Genomic DNA, 24,024 nt, shown 5'->3' with positions numbered 1-24,024 from the left:
AACCAAGAATACACCCCAACGGCCCGTGAACAAAGTCAATTCCCAATCCACAATCTAACAACCCCACTCAACCACTTCCCCACCTCCCCACGCTACCCAGCCACGAACCTCACCTTCCCGCTCCGCTACATCCTCGACACCAGCCACTACCAACCCGGCGGCCCCGTCTTCATAATCGCCGGGGGCGAGACCTCCGCGCTGAACCGCCTCCCCTTCCTATCGCAGGGGATCGTCCACGAACTCGCGCGGATCTACCAGGGGGTGGCCCTAATCGTCGAACACCGGTACTACGGGACGAGTTACCCTGCCAGCACCAGCACCACCAATACCACCACCACCTTCCAAGATGACGACCAAACCATCCCCCTCAGCGACCTGACCTACCTAACCACCGAACAAGCCCTCGCCGACTACGCCTACCTGGCCACCCACCTCCCCTCCTCCATTATCCCCCGAATCACCGACCTCTCCCCGGCCAAGACCCCCTGGATCGCCTACGGCGGCTCCTACGCCGGCGCCTTCGTCGCCTTCCTCCGCCACTCCTACCCGGACCTCTTCTGGGCCTCCATCTCCAGCTCCGGCGTCACCGCCGCCATCGAGGATTACTGGGAGTACTACGAGCCGATCCGCGTGCACGCGCCCAGGGAATGCGTGGCGGCGCAGCAGGCGCTCATCGCCTGGGTGGATCGGGTGCTTCTCTTGCCGAAGGCGGCAGCATCCGCCTCCTCTAACGCAAACGAGTCTTCCTCCGAATCAAAAGACCGTGCGGACGTGCTGAAGGAGGTGTTCGGCGGGAATGCGCCTAATCTCACCGATGAGAATTTCGTGGCCGGGTTGGCGGAGCCGTTGGGGTTGTGGCAGGAACGGAATTGGGAGCCGAGCGTTGGGGGGCGCGGGTTTGGGTGGTTTTGTGGGAATATCACTGCGCCTGCTGTTTTGGATGAGGTGTTGGAGGGGGAGGTGGGGGCGAGGGTGAGGGGGTTGGTGAGGGAGGTGGTTGGCGATGGAGATGGGAAGGTGGAGGAGGTGGAGGAGTTGGCGACGGGGGTGGTGAATTGGGTGGGGTTTGTACGGCGGGAGGGGGTTTTCTCTCCCCCTTCTTCCTCTGCGTCGTCTCCTTCGGACGCTGGGAAGGAAGATGGTGGTGAAGGGGCAGGTGCAGGCGAGGACGACGACAACCGCCTCCCCCGCACGGCCTCGACCAGCTGGAACTACCAGGTCTGCACGGAATGGGGCTACTTCATGCCGGGCTCGACCGTGCCGGCGCACATCGCGCCGCTCGTTTCGCGCCTCCTCACCCCCGACTTCTGGGTCGACATGTGCAATGCCACCTACGGCATCACCAGCCCGCCGGACACGGACCGCATCAATCGGTACGGCGGCTTCGCGTTCTCGTATCCCCGGGTCGCGCACATCGGCGGCCTGGCCGATCCCTGGAAGGAGGCGAGCCCCTTCGCGACGGGGCTGCCGGGGAGGGATTCTACGGCGGAGGAGCCGATGATTCTCATCAGTGTGCCGGCGGAGGAGGTCTACGATGGGATGGAGGGCGGGGTGCATCACTGGGATCAGAACGGGGTGTTTGGGGCGGAGGAGTACTGGGAGGGGAAGAGGGTGGTGCCTCCAAGGGGCGTGCGGGAAGCCCAAGGCGAGGTGATCGGGTTCGTCGGCGGGTGGTTGGGCGAGTGGCGCGAGACCCAGCTACGGCTACAGCTACAGCTACAGGAGGAGGAGTTGGGAGAAGATCTCAGCAACGGGGGGGACACGCAGGCGATACTAACCCCCGAAGCACATCATCAGATTATTCTCTAGCTGATCTGTCCACCACCGAATAACCATGAGATGATACAACACCCCCACCCCGGAAGGGATCTAATCCCCCGTCCCGATCTCCAAATCCAACTGCACCCCATTCGTAATCCCATAGTCCCCCAGACTGATAAAATCCTTGAACGGCCGCTCCCCCTGCCTCTTCAGCAGAATCTCGCGCGGCGCCCGCCCGATCTGCGCCGCCACCAGCGTCTTCAGATCCCCCACCGTATCCGACGGCAGACAGGGCACCGTGGCCTTCGTGCCCAGCCGATCGTTGACATGCACCAGGATCATGGGCTCGGAGGGGATCGCCGGCCGTTTCTTCTTCTTCGTCTCCTTCTTCTCCTTCTTGGTGGGGTCGTCGGTGGAGGTGGGTTTTTCGGCCGGTCGGTCGCGGTCGCGGTCGCGGTCGTCCCGACCTCGGGGTGCGTAGCTGTCGCGATTCCGGTCGCGGTACCGGTCATCCCTCTCGCGATCGCGATACCCCCGATCACGATCACGCTCACGGTCTCTCGCATCCCGTCCATCTCGACCGGAGTAGTCCCGTCGATCCCGGGAATCATACCCACCCCTACCCCCACCCCCTCGAGCATCATCCCGAGAATCGTACTCCCGCCGCGGCGACCGCGCGCGATACCCCCGATCCAACCTTCGGGCGTCGTCGTCGTCCCCGCGCTCCGGACGACGCTTCTCCTTCCATCGGAAGCCGCCGGTGGAGGACTTCTTGGGCTGGCGGGGTGGAGAGCGAGAGCGGGAGCGTGGTCGTTGTTGTGGTGGGGAGTCGGGCATTTTGTGTGGTTGCCTTGGCTGGAAGGAGTGTGTGTGTGTGTGTGTGTGTGTGTGTGTTGTGTTGGATGTGTGGTGCGGTGCGGTGGCACCGACGTGGACTTAGTCCAGTCTGCGCTCTTGTTTCTTGTGTAGGTATAGAGGTCGGGTGGGATGTGTGAGTGAGTTGTGATGGTTTTTTGGTTGGTGGTTGGTGGTTGGTGGTTGGTGGTTGGTGGTTGGTGGTTGGTGATAGAATGGATTGGAGTGGAAGGGAACAACAGCCTGGAGTTGAGGCTGCGTGATGAAATGGATTAAGGCGGTGAGATAGGATGTGGGTGGTGGTTGGTTGGATGGCTGGGTGGGGATTCGGACGGGTGGGCAGAAAGTGGCCGCTTGCTTTCCAAGCTGAGCTGAGCAGCTATTTACTCTTTTTGGAAGAGGGGGAACACTGGAGTAGTGATACGATTAGATGAGGATAGCAGTAAATGTGTTTCGATTGCTCAACAATCACACTGACTTTTGAACATTACACATCAAACTAGTGCAGTACAAACTAGTGCAGCACAAACTAAATCAAGCATACTTCTCCAAGAATCCCAGCGCCGTCTTATACCCGCGCTCATACTCCTTCTTCACCTCCTCGTCCTCCAGGTTCGACCGCGCCGCCATCCACCCGTGAATCTGCGTGGGGAACGTCTCCACATACCCGGGCTGCCCCAGATTATTGCCGAACTGCTCCACGTCCTCGGGCTTCTCATCCTTGGACGCCAACACCGCCATCGGCACGCTCACCTTCTTGGCGTCCTCCGGATCCAGCATGGCCGGGTGGCACTGCACCGCCGCCTTGAAGATCGAGTTCTCCTGACCCGTCGCCAGCGTCGCGATCTTGCCGCCCCAGCAGTACCCCAAAATCGACCAGGACTCGAAGCTCCCGGAAGAGGCGAGTTTGTTGGCGTCGGAGACGATCCCCGGGATCTTGGGAAGGTTGTTGGGCGGCGCGGCTTTGGTCTGGAAGAAGTGGCCCAGCTTCTGCTTGTGGTCGTCGGTCTGCGGAGGGAACCAGGTGATGTGGGCGGGGCTGCCTTCGAAGAAATCCGGGATGAATACCCGGTATTTCTGGGTGCTGGAGTGGGCGAGGATGTCGGCGCCTTGGAGGGTTTGGTCGAAGAAGCCGAAGATGTCTGTGTCCGGTTAGATGTGGTGGAGAGAGATGATAGGGGGAAGATGTGCTGACCGTAGATGACGAGGATGGCCTTGGAGGCGGATTCGGGACCGGTGACATCTGCTGGTGATTAGCTGGGCTGGCTGGCTGGCTGGAGATGAGCTTGAAAGCTGGGATACGGACAAGTCTTCAAACCGCCAATGGTCTTGTATTCACCCTTGGGCTGGTAGCCCTTGGCGACGACAGGGGGGATCCTGGTTCGTCAGTTGATGCAGATAGACCGGGACAGATATGATGCTCACGAGCAGCAGGCCTTGTTGACTCCCGACATGGCGGTGGTGGAGCAGTGGAATGTACGGAGAGGATGGTAAGTGGTTGTGGGGGATCTGGTCAGCGATGAGATGGACCTTCGTAGAGAGTGGGTTAGAATCTGTCTGGTGAACATATTAGAAGAGGTGTTGGTGGAGGACGCACTGATTGAGGCAGACGTAAAATCGTCGAGGTTGTAGTTGTGAATCAAAGGAGGAATGGAGGGAGCGAGCAGCGAGAGTTGCAGGAGAGCAAGCGAATTGAGGGGATTCCCCACCGACGTCATCCGAGTCCCCCACCTCTCCGGTTTCGCCCGTCAAAGATCTTCAATATCGGGGTTTGGTACGAGCTATACGAGGGTTTACACGAGTGCAAGTGTTATCAATGCAGTCGATAAATTTGGCGTGAGAAGTATCCAGCGCATTTGGGGTGTTAATGCCATGGGAATGCTGGTTTATTGTCTGCCTAAGATGAAGTGCGAAGGTGATCAATGCAGGTTCATTTTATGAACTACATATCGGGCGAAATATCCAGAGGCATCTATCTGCATGAAGATAGGATTTCCAATGATATGTTGCTCATGCAAACCCTTTTTTCTTCTTTTCCTTTCTTTCCTTTTTTTATCTTTGTTTTTATTTTTATTTTTATTTTTATTTTTTTCTTCTTTTCTTTTCTCATGTCCATCATTCGTCCAGCATGAGCTATCCACATGCCCGCGCGGACTCCAACTATATATAATCATTAACCATGCACGCACAGACCAAGACTGTATTCAATCAAATAGGAAGTGAATACACTTCTAATCATGCTTACTTTTGTTTCTTAATGATACTAGACTATACAGCTTTAGCATCCACATCGTATAGCCTCAGCATCCCTCTCGACCGATAGAGAATCCCAGCACGCCATAACCCCATCTCCTCACGACACCAGCTAATCTCCCAACATGCATTATCTCGGAACTACTCCGTTGAATCATCCTCCTGCTACAGTGCGGAGAGAGAACCGGTGCTAAATCAATAACTCATGAAGAGCATCCTCGACGATGTCACGCAATGCGATCGATTGATGGCGCGTGAGGGGTATGCTCGTCGCCGCGATCGACACTATCCAGCTATATATGAGTATACCTTGTACCTCAAACCGTTCATCCTTCACGATTGAACACCAAAAGGCGAACGCAAAGCAAAGGCCAACCACCATGTCATCCACCGCCGCTACCCACGATGCACCCAAAAAGCAGATCCTGCTCAACGCGTTCGACATGTCCACCGTCGGCCACCTGTCGCCGGGGCAGTGGAAGAACCCCAAGGACCGGTCGGGGACGAAGCGCACGCTAAAGTACTGGACGGATCTGGCCCAGTTGCTGGAGCGCGGGGGCATCACGGCCTTGTTCCTGGCGGACACGTATGGGGGATATGATACGTACGAGGGCAGTCTGGATGAATGTATCCGACGGGCGGCGCAGTGGCCGATGACGGATCCCACGATTGTACGTTCTTTTCAGCTGTTTGGTGGCGGATGATCCAGCCTGGCTTTCCTCTCGGACACGAGGAGACCTAAACCTCTCGTTTTGTCGGTTAGCCATGCATGCGAGAGGAATGAGTTACCCTAATCCTTGCACTATTCCACTTTCCCATCCATCTTCATTCTCAGATCTGAACATCCGAGGGACAAACCTCTCGAATCCCCTGTTTCCTCGAGATGTCAACGACGAGGAAGCCCCGCCCCGGCCTCTTGAACAGCTTCGTCTACACCGAGTGATCACTGGCTGTTTGAGAGGAGACATCCCACCTCTCCTCACCCAATGCAGATCTTCTGCTTTATATATTAGATGCCCTGAACGCTAACCAGCCCTAACAGCCCATCTCCGCCATGGCAGCGGTGACCAAGCACCTCGCCTTCGGCATCACGGCCTCCACCTCCTTCGAGCCGCCCTTCCTCCTCGCGAAACGCTTCTCCACCCTCGACCACCTGACCAACGGGCGCATCGGCTGGAACATCGTGACCTCGTGGAAGAAAGCGGCCTTCAAAGCCATCGGCATCGACACTCCCATCGAGCACGACGAGCGCTACGCCCAAGCCGACGAGTACCTACGCGTGCTATACAAGTAGGCCACACACCCCCGACTACCCTCTCAACCCGGACTAACTAAAACCGGTAAACAGACTCTGGGAATCCTCCTGGTCCCCGACCGCACTATCGCCCAACCCGGCCGAAGACAGCTACATCGACCCAGCCCAGGTCCGCACGATCCACCACCAGGGCAAATACTTCCAGCTGTCGACGCGGCACATCGTGGACCCGTCCCCGCAACGCACGCCCTTCCTGTTCCAAGCAGGCACTTCAGCGGCGGGCTCGCAGTTCGCGGCCACGCACGCGGAGGCGATCTTCGTGTCGGCGCACGCGCCCAGCGTGCTGCGCCCGAAGATCGCGGCCATCCGCGCGCAGGCCGCGGCGCAGGGGCGCGACCCGGCCAGTCTCAAGTTCTTCGGGACGTTCACGCCGATCCTCGGGCGGACGGAGCGCGAAGCCCAGGCCAAGCTGGCCGAGGCGCAGCGGTACGCGTCGACGGTGGGCGGGCTGGTGCTGTTCAGCGGGTGGACGGGGGTGGACATCTCCAAGATCCCGATCGATCAGGACATCACGGCGGCGGATAGTACGGAGGCGCACAAGGTGCGCAGCATGCTGGATGCGTTCACGACGACCAGCCCCGAGGTGCCGCGGTGGACGCCGCGCGTGGTGGCGCAGAAGGCGGCGATCGGGGGGCTGGGCCCCGTCGCCGTGGGGGATCCCGGTCAGGTGGCCGATGAGATGGAGCGGTGGGTGCGCGAGGCCGATCTCGATGGGTTCAACGTCGCGTATGTGACGACCCCGGGCACGTTTGAGGATGTCGTCGAGTTGTTGGTGCCGGAGCTGCGGCGGCGCGGGTTGTATCCTGATTCCGTCCCGGAGGAAGGGGTGACGATGCGCGAGAAGGTGTATGGCATCGGGCAGAGGGAGTTACGCGCGGATCATGCGGGGAGTCGGTATAAGTACCATGTTTATGTTGAGGATGGGGATGAGGGGGAGGCAGGAGAGGGAAAGCAGCAGCAGCAGCAACAGTAGCAATAGTAGCTGACGGGTGAGTGCTGCTGTTACTGCTCCTCAGATTGTATGGATCAAGATCAGAAAGAGAGAGCCTCCAGATGTTGTTCACATGCTATGACTTAACAACTGTAACCACACCCAAACAAATCATCCAGGTTAGTAAGTAAGTAGTGGTCTTCCGTAGGTCAGATAAATCGAATCCCTGATTTCTGCACCCAACCCCAAACCATCAACAGATAAGCTACACACCCACCGCGCCACGGCGAACGCCGCCCTGCTCCATTCCCGTCAACCCCAGAAAATCAAAAAAAACAAAAACAAAAAAAAAAAAAAAAGACCGAACCAGAAACCAAACCAAACCAAACCAAAAAGTTAAAATCAAAAAAGAGAGGGAAAAGAGAAAAAAAAAAAGGCTTTTTGCCTTGCGGTCGGCCGCCTGCGCACTGCACCGCATCAATGCATCTGTCTGTCTGTCTGCCCCCCAGCTCTTACTCCCGGTACTGTACGGAGTCCCCCAACCCCACTACGGTCTGGACCGGTCTAGGTCGTTCTTCCATACCGATGCGCTGCAGACATTCCTGTCATGTGATGGGTTTGTTTTTTTCCCACTCGCGTCGCTATTACATGAGGGGGACCGAACCTTGGAGGGATTTCCCAGGGCGAGGACGGCAGCATATCTCTGATGCGGTGAGGTTTTCTTGTTCTCGAGTTGAGATTAAGGGGTAAATCTATTCCCTGGGGATTAGTTTCTCTTTTACTGGGGTCACTCGTATCCAGTAGGTAGTGAGGGGATGAGTGAGTGAGTGTCAGGTCAAGTTTAGCCGAGTGAGTGCAGAGAACGGTCCTCGGATTTTGGTTTGGGGTTGAGGGAGGGAGGGCGGGGAGGATGAATCAATACCATTCATTCATTCAATGTTACAGTCCATGAATTACCAGCCTAGGCTGTATGGTAACTTGGAAAGTCAGCCTGGAGCTGAGGCCGGGTCACACGGACAGTCCAGAAAGGGCTTTGCTCTGCTCTGCTCGGCTCTGCAGCAGCACAGCACCGCACCCATTCGTAGTGTCCCCCATCAAAACTCTAGCTTAGTGGCCCGGTTGCGGTGTCTACCAGGCGGGAACCAGTCACGGGTACTAGGTACATACCTCCTCCGTATACTCCGTACAATGCGAAACAAAGAAGGGTACTACCTACCTATCTATCCTAACAAATCACACCAGATACTTGCGTATAACTTAAGTGTTTGAGTACAGTAGATACATTGTTCAACAACCGACCATTCCACCCTCCCCGTGATCAAGTTGGCCCCCCTGTGCTCGTAGGTGTGTCGTGCTTTGGAGAAGTGCCCTCTTATGGTATATATATATATACTAATCACCAGAACCACCTGCATTGGAAATCAAAACATGGTGGATCAGAACAATGTGTTCTGTTGTGCTTCATAAACTATCTACAGCGAAACCAGTAACAAGTGTGTGTATGCCTGCATTATGCATTATTTCTGGAGAGAAACCAACCCCCTAGGGCAAGCTCCATCTCTTCCCCCCACAAGAGAACAATATCTTCAATCTATGCTAGACATAAAGTTGCTCTAGCGAAAGAAGAAAACAAAAAAGAAAGAGTGCGTTCTTAGCCCAGAACGAAGGCGATCACTTCGCTCAGATCGGAGGCGTCGACGACGCGGACACTTCGAAAATCTTCCGAGAAGACAATGTGATACAGATGACCGCGATATGCTAGAACCATAGAAAGGAAACCAATGCAAACCCTGAGTATTGAGTATGAAGGATTACTGCAGAGATGTTTTACCTGGATAGCTTTTCCGCGGTGGTGTTCGGGTGAAATTCAGAACAATATATTCCTGGATCAGCTTCTCCCTCAGCAGGGGGAAGTACGGCCCCTTGGTTTTGAAGCGTTGCATATGCTGCTGGATCCGGTCGCCGCTGCGAAGCAGTTCCACCCCCCACTGCTTCTGAGGCACCAGGAAATCGATCCGCCCGCTCCGGATCCCCGTCTTGATCAGATACTCCGGGGCGACGGTGATGTGGCGTTCGATGAGCAGTGGGAAGAGGCAGCGGTAGAACTCCTGCTGATACTGGTCTTCAATCGGCAGATCAGGAATATCTGAGAGCTGGTCGGGGTGGAATCTGCGGATCGCGTCGACCGCCATCTCGAGGGGGGACTGATAGACGAGTTCTTTCCGGGGATTGTTTGGCTTGAAGAGGAACTGGCAGTACCTAGGTAGGAGAACCACGCCACCTTGATCAGCCCCAGCAAGATCTGGCGATACTCTTAAGCAAGCTTTACAGTCATCGGCCAGGAGTGAAGTAAGTTACCACCGATGAATTTGTGTGGGGAACATGTAGTATGTCTCTCCTCTGTCTCTCCTCCCTTCATCTGCTCTGCATGGAGCCATCCGTGTCTCCAGATATCCTCGAGCGCCCTCTCTTCATCCGAATCGCTGGGAAAGCTCGACCGGCTCGTTCCGTCGCAAGCAACGGCATGCTTGATAACCGTCGCGTAAGCGGACTTTTGCATCACCTTCAGTTGCGGTAAGCCTCGGGAGAAGATGGTGGTCCTGATATGCTCGAAGAACAGCAGACCATCACTGAAAAGCCCGTCGCATGCGGTTTTCCAGTCGAGGGGGCGACGGCTCTGGATCGGTTTTTGGAGCTTCTATCTATTTGGGAAAGACCGGTTAGCGAGGGCATGCAGGCCATCCCTCCCCCACCAGCTCGCGACCATCAAGAGCTTCTCACTATTTGGAATCACGGTGGGCAGACACTGTGGGAGGATGTCGTTGGCTTCGCTCTCCTCAAGCAGCAAGCCAATCGGCTTCCACTCTGGGTCCATCGCCTCCGGCCGGAGTGATATCTGCTGGTGCGGAAGGAAGGTCATTGGGGTCTTGAAAGACCTTCTCCGGCTGATGGTCATAGCCTTCGGTCGTGCCGTAGCGGGTGAACAGGACGATCCTCGCCGCGTCGCCGGGCCCGCAGGACTTGAAGAGCGCACCCCATAGCTGCTTGTCCCAGTATGATTCGTGTGCCTCGTCCACCAGGATGTAACACGGATGATTCCGGAGCGAACGTCCGGGGACCCCGACCAGTGCTTTCAGATAAAGGGTCCAGCCGCCGGCTTTCTCGACCCTTGCCTCTTCCTAGTCGTCCCGGATATAGATCGGAGTGGTCGGGTGGCGCAACGAGCAACTCGTTGGCGACGAGATTCATCATCGTGGTCTTCCCGGAGGCAGGGGTCCCGTTCACTCGAATCAGGCAGTAGCGGTCCAAGCGAGTGATCAATTCATGGACGAAGTGAGGTCGCCTAGCAGTCCACGTTGGCACAGGTGCAAAAGGTCAAAGACAGGTTCCCCTTCCCACATCAGAACGGTACGTACGCACCTTGGGGCTCAGTGATCTGCGCCACCGGGAAGTCGAGAGCCGGAAGAACCTGGCGATTAAATCAATGATATAGCTTGGATGAAAACACGAGCAAAACGAACCATAGCTGTCATGCTTGCTTAGGGGATGTGAGCATATGTTACACTTTGCTTTGCTGGGAAGGCGATGCAGATTGGATGTGCTTTCTCCGGAGGCGCACTGGCAGCCTTTCACTCCACAAGGCCCCATAGCAAGGAGTAGTCTTTTAGCTTCAGTCTCAGCCAAAGCGGAGGAAGGCGGATCAGGGTATAGTTGGGATGAGCTCGCCATGATGATAGTCCTACACTAGAAACCTATACGTTACTTGGCTCGCAGTTCCACTCTGAAATTCCTTATCTCTGGTTTTACTGACACTAGGTGGAAGGAAGCACATATAGAGTGATCAGCAGTTAGGGTTGAAAGTTAGCAGCAGCGAGAGTTGATCTGGGAGGGACTCTACATCGCGAGCTCTACATCCTAAGTCAAGAGTATTTCACAGTTGAGTTACTTTCTCTTTGTTGATCAGAGCGGGGGTGGCTAACGGGACTAGACAAAGAGCCGTCGGCCTGGGATAAACTCATGAAGGACTATACCTACACTACATAGAAGCCGCAATAGATGCGTGCCCCATTAGAAGGCCTCTCTTGGGAGCTACAGTAGTGGTAGGTACCTAGCAAAGATACAGCAAAGGTGCAAGAGGTAGTAGTGTCGATGTAGTACGGAGTACATGTCGTCTACAGGCAGGGGCAGCCGAGACGTGGACCACGAGATAGCAACTGAGGTTAGTGTAGATGACAATGAAGCCACTCACGCGCGCCGTTCGGCTCCGATGAAAGGCTAAAAGGCTGTTGGGTGTGTTCATCCTCCTCCCCCGTACGAGGTATCCAGACACGCCTCTGCCGCACGCTGCAGGCCGATCATCTGGGCTAGTCTAGGCCTTGATGTACTGTAATAAGCATCTGCCCTGGGCTGTGTACGGACAGCATACACATACAGTAAGCGAGGAGGGTGTGTGTCGGGCGACCGGACCCCTTTCTCTCCCTGTCTCTCTTGATCTGCTGTGTGGTTTGTCGTATGATTCTTATCTGTCACTTTCCGGCATGAGAAGTCTAGCCTTTGAGTTCGGAAAGGATATGCGCAATATTGCAGGATGAAAGGAAGGGGAGGTAAGGTGGTTAGGCTTGAGGAATGTGGTGTGGTGTAGGTGAGGGTTTCCTGTAGGGATCGTATCTGCAAGCTGGGGACGAAGAGCAGAAAGGAGAAAGAGTGCGTTTGGTCTATCGATCTAAGCGAGCCAAGACGAACAATAAAGCAGCAACAGCAGCAGCAGCAGCAGCAGCAGCAGCAACAGATAACCTAGTGAAACATCCGCCCTGCACCAACGATCCTCAAGTTATTCCGACCCGTTAACCGTTCTCCACGGTCGGAAGGCGTGCCTGTCAATCCGTGGTGGCCAGCACGGGTGGCAGAGGGGCCTTTTCAGGGACCTGACCTGCACAGACTGGGGGAGGAGGGGGACGGGGAAGGGGGAAAGAGTAAGATTCTCGAATCGCAACCCGCCATGGGAGAGATTCGACCATTGTCTCCGATCGGAATTGAGTTGGAAGGCTACTTTTTGCCAGGTGGTGGTGGTGGTAGTGGTGTAATCATCACCTGTAATTCCGGTGGGGAGGAGATCATCCGTGCTCCGGTCCTGTCATGTTTGCCTCAGTCGGGAGGGGGAATGGAGGGAAAAGGGACCTTTGTCATCCAACCAGCAGCCGTGCTCACTGTGCAGGGGATGGGAGAAATGCTGGGGAAACACATGCCAATGTGGAGTGATGAGCCTCGGACAGGCATCTGCCATCTTGCACTGCAGTGGGGGGCAGAAGAGGGGAAGCGATGATACCCTAAAACGGAGTAGTCTAGTACTAGTAGTGGTGGTGGTGCTGGTGATGGATGCAGCAATGGTTGATGTTGGTGTAGTAAGGGTGGCGGTAATGGTACCGCGGAGGCGAACCCTCCACCAATACCCGACAGCCTGGTCGCTGCCCGCGCCTCCCGTCGGTAGAGGCCAACTGGTGGTGGACCGTTGGCTGGCTGGCTGGCTGGCTTGTGACTTGCGAGAGTTAATTAAAGTTAGCCCTCCGGCCGGTCTGCTACGGCGGGCACTCCGCCCTCCCCCCGGGGGGAATCAGCCACACTGGACTATCTACGGAGTAAATTATTGCTTGTTGATGGGCACAATGCCACAAAGACACAGAGAGGACCAGATGGCAAGCAGCTAAGCCTACTTTAGGCTGGATCCAATGCAGCCAAACCGCGGGCCTGCCCGGCCAATAGTGGCTACTGCAGCATATCCCAAGGGGGTGGCTCGAAAATCCACCGGGGTCTGGCCGATGCCTCTGTCCGTCCATCACTTCTCTCCCCCACCCCTTTCGCCAGCGACAAGAAAAGTGGGAACGATTGATAAGGATGGTTAGTTCAGCAGTTCAGGTTAATTCGATTGGCGAAAATATGCACCAAAGTTACCAACACCAGCCGTTTGATCCAAAGAAGCTTAGGGAAGAGCAAAGAATACCTAAACAACACGAAGAACGGCCGAAACCAACAAAACGGGGAAAGCGAGGTGGGTGGAGGGAGAGAAACGATCAATATAGACTAGAATAGCGAAATCATGGATATCCACTGGGCGTCTCGGTTGAATCGTAGATTCCAACTGGGAGGTGGTGCTAGACGAGCCAATCACTTATCGAAAACCACTGCAAGATGACCAGGCGGGAAAGTCTCGGCATGTGCGGGCTGCAGCAGTTGACCGGCATTAGACCCGATCGGGGTTAGACTAAAGTGGGTTAAGTGTTGTTAAGTGTTGGCCCTGACGCCCGAGGGTGATGGCCAGTTAGTACGGAGTACTATTGCTGTATTCAATCTTTGTATGGCCAGCGTATGGCTGTATGCGAAAACACGAGCCATCCACCAATCGCCACCACCAGTTGGTCCCTCCCCCCCCCCTTCTCCACCCCAGCTCATCCATGGTCCAGGATCCGAGCAACTTTACTGCTCGTCCCCTGCCAGTCGCTTCGATCTGCCCTACTCTCTATTTTTTTTCCCAGCGGACGCGTGCAGGTGCAATGGCCGTATCCCCGATCGGGAACAGAGGGTCCCTACATGTTATTGGCCCTAATTGAAGAGGGTTCTGCATGCTGCATCCCAAAGGAGTTGGTTATGGTGCAGCAGCAGCAGCAGCAGACGGATGGTGCAATGATTAATCTCTCGGAGGAATGGGAGGGAGTGAATTGGAATCTCACTCACATCAAGTGGTCTGTCCACCCGCCCAACCAGGGTCTTGATTGTCACTTAAATGGAAGCACTTTGTATTAGGGGAGCTTGGTGAGGGTAAGTGCCACTCACAGGTGACTGTGAGATACATGCATGGATGATGGAGGGAGAGGGCCCGCGGGCGGTTGGTCGGTTGGTCGGTCGGGGAAGAGCTCGGCTAGCACTGGAATGGGAGAGTCTCCCAGGCGGACCAGGGACCGTTGTTTGCCTTGGACAGCTGGGACGGGGAATGAGGTTCTTTGTTCTGCTGGCTGTCCGTGCAGGCCCTGTCAGTGCAATCCTTACCTGGGAGTCGAAATATCATCGACATCAGGGGAAGGGGGAAGAGGGAAGATAGAATGATCATAACGCAGTCTACAAGGTTATAGTCAGTACTAATGTAGGTATAGTTATACATAGTACTCCGTAACTAGGAACATATCACAACCATATTAATGATTCCACCGGATCGGAGTGGCCATCGAAGCTTCGATGGGGAGTGGATCGGGGAGGGTCTCTTCCGTCAAAAAGTCGTGTTTATTTTCCGGCGTGTCAACCACCGACCGCTAACTAAGAAGGGGGAACTGACCAGACACAGTTACAGTCCAATTTTTCATCTGACTGGTAACTCACCACTAACATCATCATCATCATCATCCACTCATCATCCTTTATTGTGATTGATTATGGCAAGATTCTCCCTCTCCTCCTTCCTCTTCGACCGAAACGATAATTCTTCAATCAAAATCACCAATGACCGGTCCATGATTATCCTGGAGTACTCCGTAGCCAGAGTGACTCGCCCCGCCCCGCGTTAGACTCAGCGGTAACTAAATAGCATGACGACCACACCGGCCCAGCATCTGTCATGCATTCCACGACGCAAGGAGCAGCAGATCGCTTGCTTGCCCCTTTTTCGTCGCGCCGAGTCCTCCAAAGCCAAGACCACTTTTTTATCGTGATGATACGATCGCTGCATCTGATTTGCGCCCGCGGGGTTTAATCGCATTTCCGGTGACCATCGGACTGGAGGGAACACCTTTGCTCTCTCTACCCGGTTTAGTAGCCATCCCCGGGTGTTTGGGGAAATCCTGGCTGCGACTAGGATAACGTCTGACAATCCCTCTGTTGTTCAAGGAGTGGTTGTGTCGGCGTCATGACAGTTGTAGTATCGTGGGGAAAGGATGAATGAACCAAGTGACGTGCAAATCTCCTGTGCCCCCCTCCCCCTTCCTCCCTGTGAGATTCTGACTTCTGATCGATCGTCGTGGCCGCCCCCTCTTCCCTTCCCCGTCTGCTAAGCTTAAAGCCAAAGTCCACCAAACAGGGAAACAGAAAAGAACCAGAGGGCTGATTCCTGCTGGGGTCGGGCTGGCCGATCATCGAACTGCGCTCCACATGCCTATCTGACCAAGCTCAGTCGACAGGGAAGATGCTTCAGTAGTGCCAAAAATCAATAGAAAGTAAGAATAGAACGACCGTCGAGCGATAGAGAAGAGGGTCATGGGGGAACAGGGGAAAAAAAAAGTACCTTGCCGAATAGGATGATTATCATTCCAGCCATTCCGCGTGCATAGGGATGCGCGAGCAGCCTGACTGAAGTGACTCTGGCCTCCAGGCTCCATCCAGGCTGAGTAATTTACTTCCCGAGAAGGAGGAGAAAGAGGGAGTGGTTACTTGAAGGGGCAATCACCTCAACACAGGTACGAGCCTATTGTGTAGGTATAGGTACAGTAGTACGTGAGTAGGAAGTACGGTAGGAAAGTAGGGTTCCCCCATGAAGAGGGGAGTAGGGGGAGGCGGGAGGGGGGGATGTGAACCGGGTTTGAGATTCCTCATCTCTGGTCCGGAATTATTATTCTTATCATTCTTTTGATAGTGTTTCTGTAAAATTTTCAGGCTTATGATTCTTTACCAATTCGGTCAGGACCACGCTGCAGATGGGAGGTCTAGCCGATTCGACGCTGTTGAGTTGCTGGTTGCTGGTTGCTGGTTGGGACAGAGTCAATTTGAGGATGGAGATGATTCTCAGCTGATGACAACAACTATACAAGAACAAGAGATAGTAGTCTAGTCATTCGAGCCTACCCCTCCATCCCTACGTCGTGTGCTGTGGAACACAATCATGTGGTGGTCGGTTAGGCTTAGCATTTAACTTAACTTAAGCAGGCCTCTAGGGGTGGCCACAGCGGAGGAAGAACAGGACCGAAGAACAAACGAACGAAGGAACTAGGAAGACAAGAGGATGGATGGGAATGGGAAGAGCCGAGAAGGTGGAAACCCTTTTCGGGCGTCTGGTCTGGTACCAGAGCCCTGTCAACCACGTTGCCGTTGATCAGTCGTCCTGGTCGTTTAGTGTCTTTAGTGTCTTTAGTGCCTTCAAGTCTCCTTTAGTCTCCTTTTTTTCTCGGTTACCTTGGTTAGTCTGGGAAGGAAAAAAAAGGGTGGGTGGGGAAACGAGCATTGCGATCCATGGGCGATGGGTAAGACTGTCTGACGGATGGACTGACTGACTGACTGACTGTCTGTTGGATGTCGCTGTTGTTCTCAATCAGGATCTTATTGTCTCATTCTCTATTGCTCTCATTCTCTCTGTTGTTCCTCTCAGAATATTCTCGGTTAGACAGAGGGAAATAACTGCAAAGAATGAATGGTTGGATTGTCTAGACATTGACTCGCTCACCTGGTTCAGATCCAGTCCCAGCCGTGCCAGACAATACACCACATACAGCACACCACCTGCTGACATGTATCATACCGTACAGACTGTACAGACTGTACATACCGTACCGGACTGCAGGAGCAGTGATTCCCCAGATTAGGTATTGCAACCCGACATTCACTCACTTTTCTTCTACGGAGTGGACTGATTGTACGGAGCACGGAGTACCCTAAACTAAATTATCCTTTGCTGCTGTTGAACTACTGCAGCAGCAGCAGCAGCAGCAGCAGCAGTTTCATCCATGGTTGATTGAGCTTCCTCTTTGGATTGTTTTCCTTTCCTCCTCTAACTTCTCTTCCTCCACTTGTGTTTACCTTTTCCTGGTCTAGGGGACTCCTGCTATAGAAGTCGAATTCTCGCCCTGAAGAAACCGTTCATTGCAGAAGCATTCCAGCCTTTTCCTTCATGTCCAGCGTTTTCCCTGAACTTTGCCTAATTTTCTCCTTGGACTTCCTCGTCTAATATTCCTGACAGTCTAGCTGATTTTGGGTGGGTAATTTCTCCCTGGTAATATTTCCTGACCGGGGAAAACCCAGAAAAAATACCATCGTTTTCCTTTCTTGGCTATCTCTTTGCTCTGTGCTCTTTGCTCTTTGCTCACCTCGCACTCATTCTCTCTCTCTCTGTGTCTGTCGCCTGTCGTCTGTCTGTCTGTCTTGGTTTTGTCTGGTTTCTATTTTCCCTTTCCTCGTTATATTTTTTTCCTGACATTTCCTGACAATTTTATTTTTTTTTGGTTTTCGGGGTTTCCCTAATTCTTCTCTTTTGTTCCCCTCCCTCTTCTCTCTTCGCTCTCTTTCTCTTTCCTCCTCCCCCCCCGCGCTGGCCAGACCCGGCTTTGGACTGGTCTGGATACGTCTTCATTCCCGGCTTGTTTGGGCCTGCGAAGGTCTCTGCCCATCCCGACCAGCAATCAATCATTCATCGACTTTTTGCACCTTCCCTTTGGTTAGTCTACCTAGTCTACTAAAATCTTCACCCGTTCCCAGAATAAATAAAATCAAAAGAGGCCCCGGACCGGCCAGCCGCAGCACCGAATCATCATTTATCTCCACCTTATCTTCTTCTACTACTACTTTTCCCTCTTCCACTGCGCACACACTACACACTACACATTACACACTATTATTACTCCTCCCACTACTACTAATCATCCTCATCTCACCACCTCACCATCTCACCATCTTGATCATCCCCTCTACTCTTTTCCCACGCCACTCCCCCTCCAACATCAACATTAACATCATCATTACCCATATTGTGTGACCCTTTCCCTGCGCCTCGTTGACTCACCTCCGCACTCGCACTTAGCCTTTCGTCATTCCACGGTACGTCAGTGTTGACCTGAGGGTCGCATCTAGCCGCACATCGCCTGCCTCGTCTTGACCACGCCTCGGTCCGATCTGTCACTTCATCTGATCTTCATTGATTCACACCATGTGCGTGAGTGTCTAATCGTCACCTTTCCAAGAACTTGCTGGCGACTGGTTTGGCGCCTTTGTACGACCAAGCGACGGGTGGCTTGATTTGCCTTGATTCCTCATTTGCTCCCTCCTGCTGGGATATGACTCCCAACTGAGCGCAAGTGGTTCACCAAGCATCGCCTTGAGACCGGACAACCGTGACGAGCGTGACAACGGATTGACCGTGCGCGATCTCTCTCATCCCGACTGCCCCACGAGATCGCTTGTGGCGATCCCATCGCCCCTCCTGGATCCTCCGGACATCTCTGGAGGCCTCGCTGGCAGTCGATATTGGACTCTTGGAAGCGAAACCGTTGCTTTTCCCCAAGGACCTTCGCCCTCGACTCTGACCAACGCTCCGTTGAACGTGGTCGACCTGTTCCCGTCTACCGGCTACCCTCGTGATACCAGCGCGAACATGGCTGCCCTTGCTATTCCCGCCCCCGGCATGGGGCCCTCTCTCGAAGCGCTGTCGGCTCCCCCGCCGTTGAACACCCGTCGCCCGGGCGCTCCCCCGCTGCCCAGCATGGAGCTCCCCAGCCGACAGTTTCCCGGCGCTCTGAAATACACGCAACTCCCCAATCCCTCGGCCCTCAACCCCAGCGTCAGCAACCTCTTGACCCCACCGGCGACGAGTCAATCGGGCGAAACCACCCCCGTCACCACTGCGCACCAGACGACCGCGGGGATAATCCCATCCGTACCAGCCACGCCCGACCTGGGACCGTTCTGGCCCACCCAGAACTCGTATGGCAGTGCGTCGGGCGCCGCAGCGGCGGCGCGCCCCTCGTGGACGTCGAGTTTGAGCCCCTATGCGAGTCGCGACACGTTCTCGCCGCCCGGAAATAATAATCCGATTAGTCGCAACGCGGTCACCTCGCCTACGGGAGCGGACTCCATACCGCAAGGGTACGAGATGAACCAGCTGCCTCCGTTCCAACAACCGATCCCTGTCACTGCCGCGCAACAGCCCCCGCACGCGCTCACGCATGCCGTGCTCTCTGCACAGCACGGTCTCCCGCCCGTGCCCTCTCCGCAGCCGCTCCCCTCGAACGATCCCTACATGGTCAAGTCCTCGTCCGCGCCCGCCTACAGCACGGTTCAGCAGCTGGCCAGTCCGCCGGGCAGCTATTCCCCCTACGGCCCCACCGGGATGAGCATGCAACCCCCCGGCCGGGTCGCGTCGAACCCCCACCCGGCGCATCACCTGAACTACCAACGCCAGCCCTGGCCGTCATATACCCTCCCTGGGTCGAGCGGGCCGGTGTGGACAAACCTGCACAACCCGAACGCCCAGATGTCCCTGACGGCGCCCAATTCGCTGATGCCCCACACTTTCAACAGTGGGTTCGAGGCGCACATGCAGCGGATGTATGGCGGCCACCTGCCGCCACCGGGCCATGGAGGGCCCGGCCCCGCCAACGACCGACCGTTCAAGTGCGATCAATGCCCCCAGAGCTTCAACCGCAACCACGACCTGAAACGACATAAGCGGATTCATCTGTCGGTCAAGCCTTTTCCTTGCAACCACTGCGACAAGAGTTTCTCCCGCAAGGATGCTCTGAAGGTATGCTTTTCCTCGGATCTTATCTTTAGTTTACAGTGTATGCTGATAAAATCTTCATAGCGACATATGCTTGTCAAAGGGTGCGGAAAGGGCGATTCCGAGTCGAATACGACACGACCGCCAACGGTCAAGGAGGAGGATCGCAGCGACGACTCCAATGGACAAGCCTGAGGGGCAGGCAAACGGAGAAACATTGCATGTTTACGGCGTTGTGAGAATTGTTTATAAGTGTTAAGGCCGCAGCGTTTATCTTGTCTTGTATCTAGTTTCATTGCGGGCCGGGGACTGGGACGGGATTTGTCTGTTGGGTTTGGCATCAGCGATGGGTTTAGTTTGTCGTTCTGTTGTTGTGTATACGTATGTGGTATGTAAGTAGAGCGATTTTCTTTGTTTCGGTAGTTCGGAGCGTTGGCCTTGCTGTTTGGGATATGGAGATATGAGAGTTTGACCCCAAGTCCTTGTACAATTGCCCATGCTTCCTTGTCGTCTACCGTGCTGATGTGTGGAACACGGACAACAGCATCGAGTGTGTGGTGGTGGTGGTGGTGCGACTCGACTCGGCCAAAGTAGATCCGTATAGGTTTCTCCGCGACACTTGGCTGTGTTCGTACCCTGAAGCTGCAATCGCATCTCCTTCACTCTCCAGCCCTAATAAACCCCCCACCATCTTCTGAACCTGAGTCAATCAATATATGCCGTTCTCCATACCCAACAACACCCATAACCCCCAAACAAATCTACTACAAGAATAACCAGCAAAAAATGACATTGAAAATGCCCATCTCCACCCCCCCAGTCCTCCTCACCTCCCTCTCCCTACTTTTATGCCTCCTCCTCTCCCCCGAAGTCCAAACCCAATACATCTCCCCCATCCCCGCCCTCCCCGCCCCCCCAAACACCCCCATCACCGCCACCTACAACACCCCAAACCCTTACCTCTCCGAGCTCTCCGCCCCCAAACTCTCAGCCGTCAACGCCTCCGCCTTCGAATGGTGGTACTTCGACGCCGTCGCCGCCCACAACCCCAACCTCTCCGCCGTCATCACCTTCTTCACCAGCAGTCCCGCCGCGTTCCCCATGGCGCCCCGGAATGGGAGCTCCGTGGTGTGGAGTTATGTTTATGTGAGTTTGCCGGATGCCCCTGCTTCCCCTGGGGATCGGGGTGGGGATGGGGGGAAGGACCGCGGTGATAAGGGCGATAAAGGGGATAAAGGCGATCAGGAGGAGCCCGGCGATCTGATGGCCATGGGCAACCGTCCGGTGGCCGGGAATGGGCGGGTGGTCAGTGAGATTGGCGTCGCCGGGGAGGAGAGTGAGGGGATTGTGTTGGGGGATGGTGGTGGGTGGAATGTGGGGTTCTGGGAGGGGTTGGGCGGGTGGGTTGCTTCTTCCGGGGGGTATCCTGGGTTTGTCGGGGAGGGCATGGGGAGGGGGAAGGGGAGGGGGAAGGGGAGGGGGAAGGGGAGGGGGAAGGGGAAGAGCAATGGCAAGGGTAAGAGTAAATGGGGGAAGAGCAAGAGGGTGGTTGTGCGTGAGGATGGCGATGCGAGTCGGGGGTTTTTTGCTAGGTCGACGGCGGCGGCTGGTGCTGCTGGTGCTGCGGCAGGCCCCAACCTGGATGTTTGGGTCGGGTGGGAGGGCAGCAGGGTTAGTGGGCGGTTGAGGTTGGAGAATGTTGGTTCCCTTCTGCTGTTGCTTTCTTGCTGGGTCTGGGTTGGGTGGTATAGGGCAAGCTGACGCGGACACTCAGGCTACCTCCCCCCGAACGCCCTGCACTACATCCCAACGCTTTGATCCCTCGCTGAGACTCGGGTCGGTGGGCTGGGTGAATATCGTGCCGCATGCGAAGGCCACCGTCGACCTGATCGTCGATGGAGAGGAGGTCAGGTTCGAGGGGTATGGGTATCATGATAAGGTATTGCCCACTCCCTCTTTATACAGTCCAGTGCTAAAGCAGCGCAGAACTGGTCGGAACGCCCCTTCCACTCGCTCGTCAAGAAGTGGTTCTGGGGCCACGCCCACGTCGGCCCCTACTCGCTGGTCTGGTTCCAGGAGACGCCGCTCAACTCGACAATCCCCGTGGCCAGCGCATCTGTCCTCAAAGATGGGGTGACGGTCTTGAGCGGCTGTGAGGCCGGAATTGTCAGCGTGCAGCGGGTCGGCCATGTCGCCGCGTCGGGGTTCGCGGTCGAGGTGGTGATGAGGGGGGTGAGGGTGACGATGCTGGGGACGCGAGAGGTGGCGGGCGATGGGCAGCATTTCTTCCGGTGGACCGGGACGGTCGATGGGGAGGTGCTGGGGCAGAAGGTGAACGGGGGAGTGGCTGTCTTTGAGGAGTTTGATCTGTGAGGTGGAGGCAGGTATGTCCGCCAGGGAGAATGAGTTAGGGCTATGTTGGTAGTGGAGCCTGGGAAGAGTACCAGGTAGGCAGTGCAGGGAATTAGGCAAGCTTGAAAACCTTTGCTGCTATTTTTGTAAACGACCCAGTCTGCTTACATTCGTTCTTCCATCATCACCAAATCAATCCACCATCCACTCTTCCACCAACCCCCGATAATCCTCCATCCCATACGGTTCCAGCCATTTCAGCGACGTGCCCTTCCTCCGATAATCCAGCCCCAAGTCCCGCAACAGCAGATCAACGTACGGCAACGCATCGAACACGAAATCCGGATTCCTGCGCCCAAACCCGCCAGGATAGCGATGCACGCCGAACTGACTATGCAGCGTCGTCTCCCAGACCAGATCCGCATCCACATCGGAAGAAGACTGCAATTGCAGGGCCTTTCGGGCTGGGTCGGGACACCGCTCTTGACTCTTCAGGTTCAGCTTCTCGCCCATCCACGCCGCCACCCACAGCGCCTGCGCCTGCGCCACCATCGCCGTGTTGATCGTCATCGTCAGGCCCAGGCACGCGATCGAGCGTTCCTTGCCCAGTTCGCCCACGGGGACCATGAACCGGGTCAAGCGCAGGGGATGGCCCACGGCGGCCGGCGCATCGTCCGCGAGGGGCTTGTATCCCTTAACCATGGCGGGCGGATGCTGGAGGCGGGGGAACCGTCTTCGGATCTCGTTGTCGGCCAACCGCACCACCTCGCGGGGCACGCAGTCCTCTGCCTCGGGCAACCCCAATTCCTGCTCCAGGGCGGCCGGCACAAACTGGATCTCCGGCTTGGCCTTCCACCCGGTCGCGCAGACCACCGCGCGGACCTGCTCAATCCGCCGGCCCGACCCCAGCGCCACGGTCTGGTCCGACAGGTTCGCCACCTCGTCCACATGCACCCGCACGCGCCCACTGCGCACGAGCTCGAAGAAGTCCGTCGGGTAGTTGAGGATGCTCAGCCCGCTGGCGATCCAGAAGGGACTGATCCAGGGCACCAGCTTGCGGGTCTCCGGGTGCGCGGCGTAGTTGTTCAGCGTGAGCACGTCGTTCCCCAGCACCCACCAGAAGGCGTCCACGACCTTTCGGCCGAGCCAGGTGCCGTGCAGCAGCCAGCGCACGGTGGAGCAGCCGTCGCCCGCGGCGCCCCAGATGCACGGGCTGAACCAGGTCAGCAGCCGCGTGGTCACTAGCCTCTCCAGCCATTTCTTTAGTGGCGTCACGTACGGCGGCGCCATCCAGACCGGGCCGTGGCCGGTCGACCGGATTATCCAGTCCACTTGGTAGGGAGTGGTTGTCGCGGCGGCGTACACGGCATCCCAGGCGGATTTGGTGCCGCCAAAGATCACGATGCTCTCGCTGGTGTTTGTGTCTTCGGGCGGGGAGGTGGTTGGTGGGGGAGGAGCGAAGATCTGGTCCTGGTGGTGGCGGAGGTCCTTGATGTGGAATAATGGCGGGGTGAACTGCTCCTGGCCGGGGAAGTCGGGGAGGTAGGGCTGCGAGGTGATCCCCGTCGCCAGGATGAGTTTGCTGGTGTGTAGGGTCGAGGTTTCGGTGATCGCATCGGGGGTTTCAGGGTCTAGATGGTCGACGGTCAAGGTCCAGGTGGTGTCGGCTTCGTGCTGGATGGTGCGAACGCGTCGTCGGAGGTGGATGTGTGGTGTCAGGTGAAAGTGCTCTGCGAAGTCGGTGAGGTATTTCTGGATCACCGCTCCGGGGAGATGCTCGCCCGGCGCGACACCGTAGGAATCGTCGAGGGGAAAGTCGCTGAACTCGTAGGTGCCCCGCATGTTGTTGGATTTGAGGCCCTTGTACAGGCGGTGCTGGGCCCAGACGCCTCCAACGGTGTCGGCGGCCTCGAGGAGGAGGATGGAGGCATTGGGGTGGACTTGGTGGTAGGTCTTGAGGGCAGCTAGGCCGCTCCAACCTGTTGAGTGCTGGATCAGTATGAGTTCGAGCTCAAGATGAGCGCAACTGCATGATGCAGGCAACCTTACCTGCGCCGATGATTGTCACATCAACTGGCTCCATTATGATAGCAG

The 24,024-nt window shown here is 56.0% G+C and overlaps 8 protein-coding genes across 8 annotated transcripts; 3 read left to right on the top strand and 5 right to left on the bottom strand.

The window, feature by feature from the left end:
• Positions 1-30: 30 nt before the first annotated feature.
• Positions 31-1,704, top strand: ASPACDRAFT_4691 (putative extracelular serine carboxypeptidase; the record flags this gene model as incomplete). Its single annotated transcript, XM_020201865.1, has 1 exon — positions 31-1,704. A coding segment is annotated over one exon (1,674 nt), but the record flags the coding sequence as incomplete, so codon positions are not given.
• Positions 1,705-1,869: 165 nt separating this feature from the next.
• Positions 1,870-2,598, bottom strand: ASPACDRAFT_47022 (ubiquitin-like protein HUB1; the record flags this gene model as incomplete). Its single annotated transcript, XM_020201881.1, has 1 exon — positions 1,870-2,598. One exon carries the CDS (start codon positions 2,596-2,598, stop codon positions 1,870-1,872), a length of 729 nt encoding a protein of 242 aa, XP_020052592.1.
• Positions 2,599-3,150: 552 nt separating this feature from the next.
• On the bottom strand, positions 3,151-4,070 carry ASPACDRAFT_47021 (dienelactone hydrolase family protein; the record flags this gene model as incomplete). The annotated part of the gene is made up of 4 exons (XM_020201880.1): positions 3,151-3,758; positions 3,812-3,859; positions 3,923-3,993; positions 4,042-4,070. The coding sequence occupies 4 exons, from the start codon at positions 4,068-4,070 to the stop codon at positions 3,151-3,153; spliced, it is 756 nt and encodes a 251-aa protein (XP_020052591.1).
• Positions 4,071-4,858: 788 nt separating this feature from the next.
• ASPACDRAFT_1891164 (xenobiotic compound monooxygenase, DszA family) lies at positions 4,859-7,257 on the top strand. Its single transcript, XM_020198606.1, has 3 exons — positions 4,859-5,540; positions 5,912-6,159; positions 6,218-7,257. Exons 1-3 carry the CDS (start codon positions 5,133-5,135, stop codon positions 7,155-7,157), a joined length of 1,596 nt encoding a protein of 531 aa, XP_020052590.1. The 5' UTR covers positions 4,859-5,132; the 3' UTR covers positions 7,158-7,257.
• Positions 7,258-8,766: 1,509 nt separating this feature from the next.
• ASPACDRAFT_47019 (uncharacterized protein) lies at positions 8,767-9,307 on the bottom strand (the record flags this gene model as incomplete). The annotated part of the gene is made up of 2 exons (XM_020201879.1): positions 8,767-8,873; positions 8,947-9,307. The coding sequence occupies 2 exons, from the start codon at positions 9,305-9,307 to the stop codon at positions 8,767-8,769; spliced, it is 468 nt and encodes a 155-aa protein (XP_020052589.1).
• A 645-nt stretch (positions 9,308-9,952) lies between these two features.
• ASPACDRAFT_47018 (uncharacterized protein) lies at positions 9,953-10,648 on the bottom strand (the record flags this gene model as incomplete). Its single annotated transcript, XM_020201878.1, has 4 exons — positions 9,953-10,294; positions 10,356-10,458; positions 10,532-10,584; positions 10,637-10,648. The coding sequence occupies 4 exons, from the start codon at positions 10,646-10,648 to the stop codon at positions 9,953-9,955; spliced, it is 510 nt and encodes a 169-aa protein (XP_020052588.1).
• Positions 10,649-18,453: 7,805 nt separating this feature from the next.
• ASPACDRAFT_63710 (putative C2H2 finger domain protein) lies at positions 18,454-19,773 on the top strand (the record flags this gene model as incomplete). The annotated part of the gene is made up of 2 exons (XM_020203924.1): positions 18,454-19,602; positions 19,663-19,773. The coding sequence occupies 2 exons, from the start codon at positions 18,454-18,456 to the stop codon at positions 19,771-19,773; spliced, it is 1,260 nt and encodes a 419-aa protein (XP_020052587.1).
• A 2,349-nt stretch (positions 19,774-22,122) lies between these two features.
• On the bottom strand, positions 22,123-24,013 carry ASPACDRAFT_34834 (flavin-binding monooxygenase-like protein; the record flags this gene model as incomplete). Its single annotated transcript, XM_020200076.1, has 2 exons — positions 22,123-23,909; positions 23,980-24,013. 2 exons carry the CDS (start codon positions 24,011-24,013, stop codon positions 22,123-22,125), a joined length of 1,821 nt encoding a protein of 606 aa, XP_020052586.1.
• Positions 24,014-24,024: the final 11 nt, after the last annotated feature.

This window comes from Aspergillus aculeatus (assembly GCF_001890905.1).
Source record: "Aspergillus aculeatus ATCC 16872 unplaced genomic scaffold ASPACscaffold_17, whole genome shotgun sequence".
NCBI classification, from domain to species: domain Eukaryota; kingdom Fungi; phylum Ascomycota; class Eurotiomycetes; order Eurotiales; family Aspergillaceae; genus Aspergillus; species Aspergillus aculeatus.
This window is presented reverse-complemented; position numbering and strand designations above follow the sequence as displayed.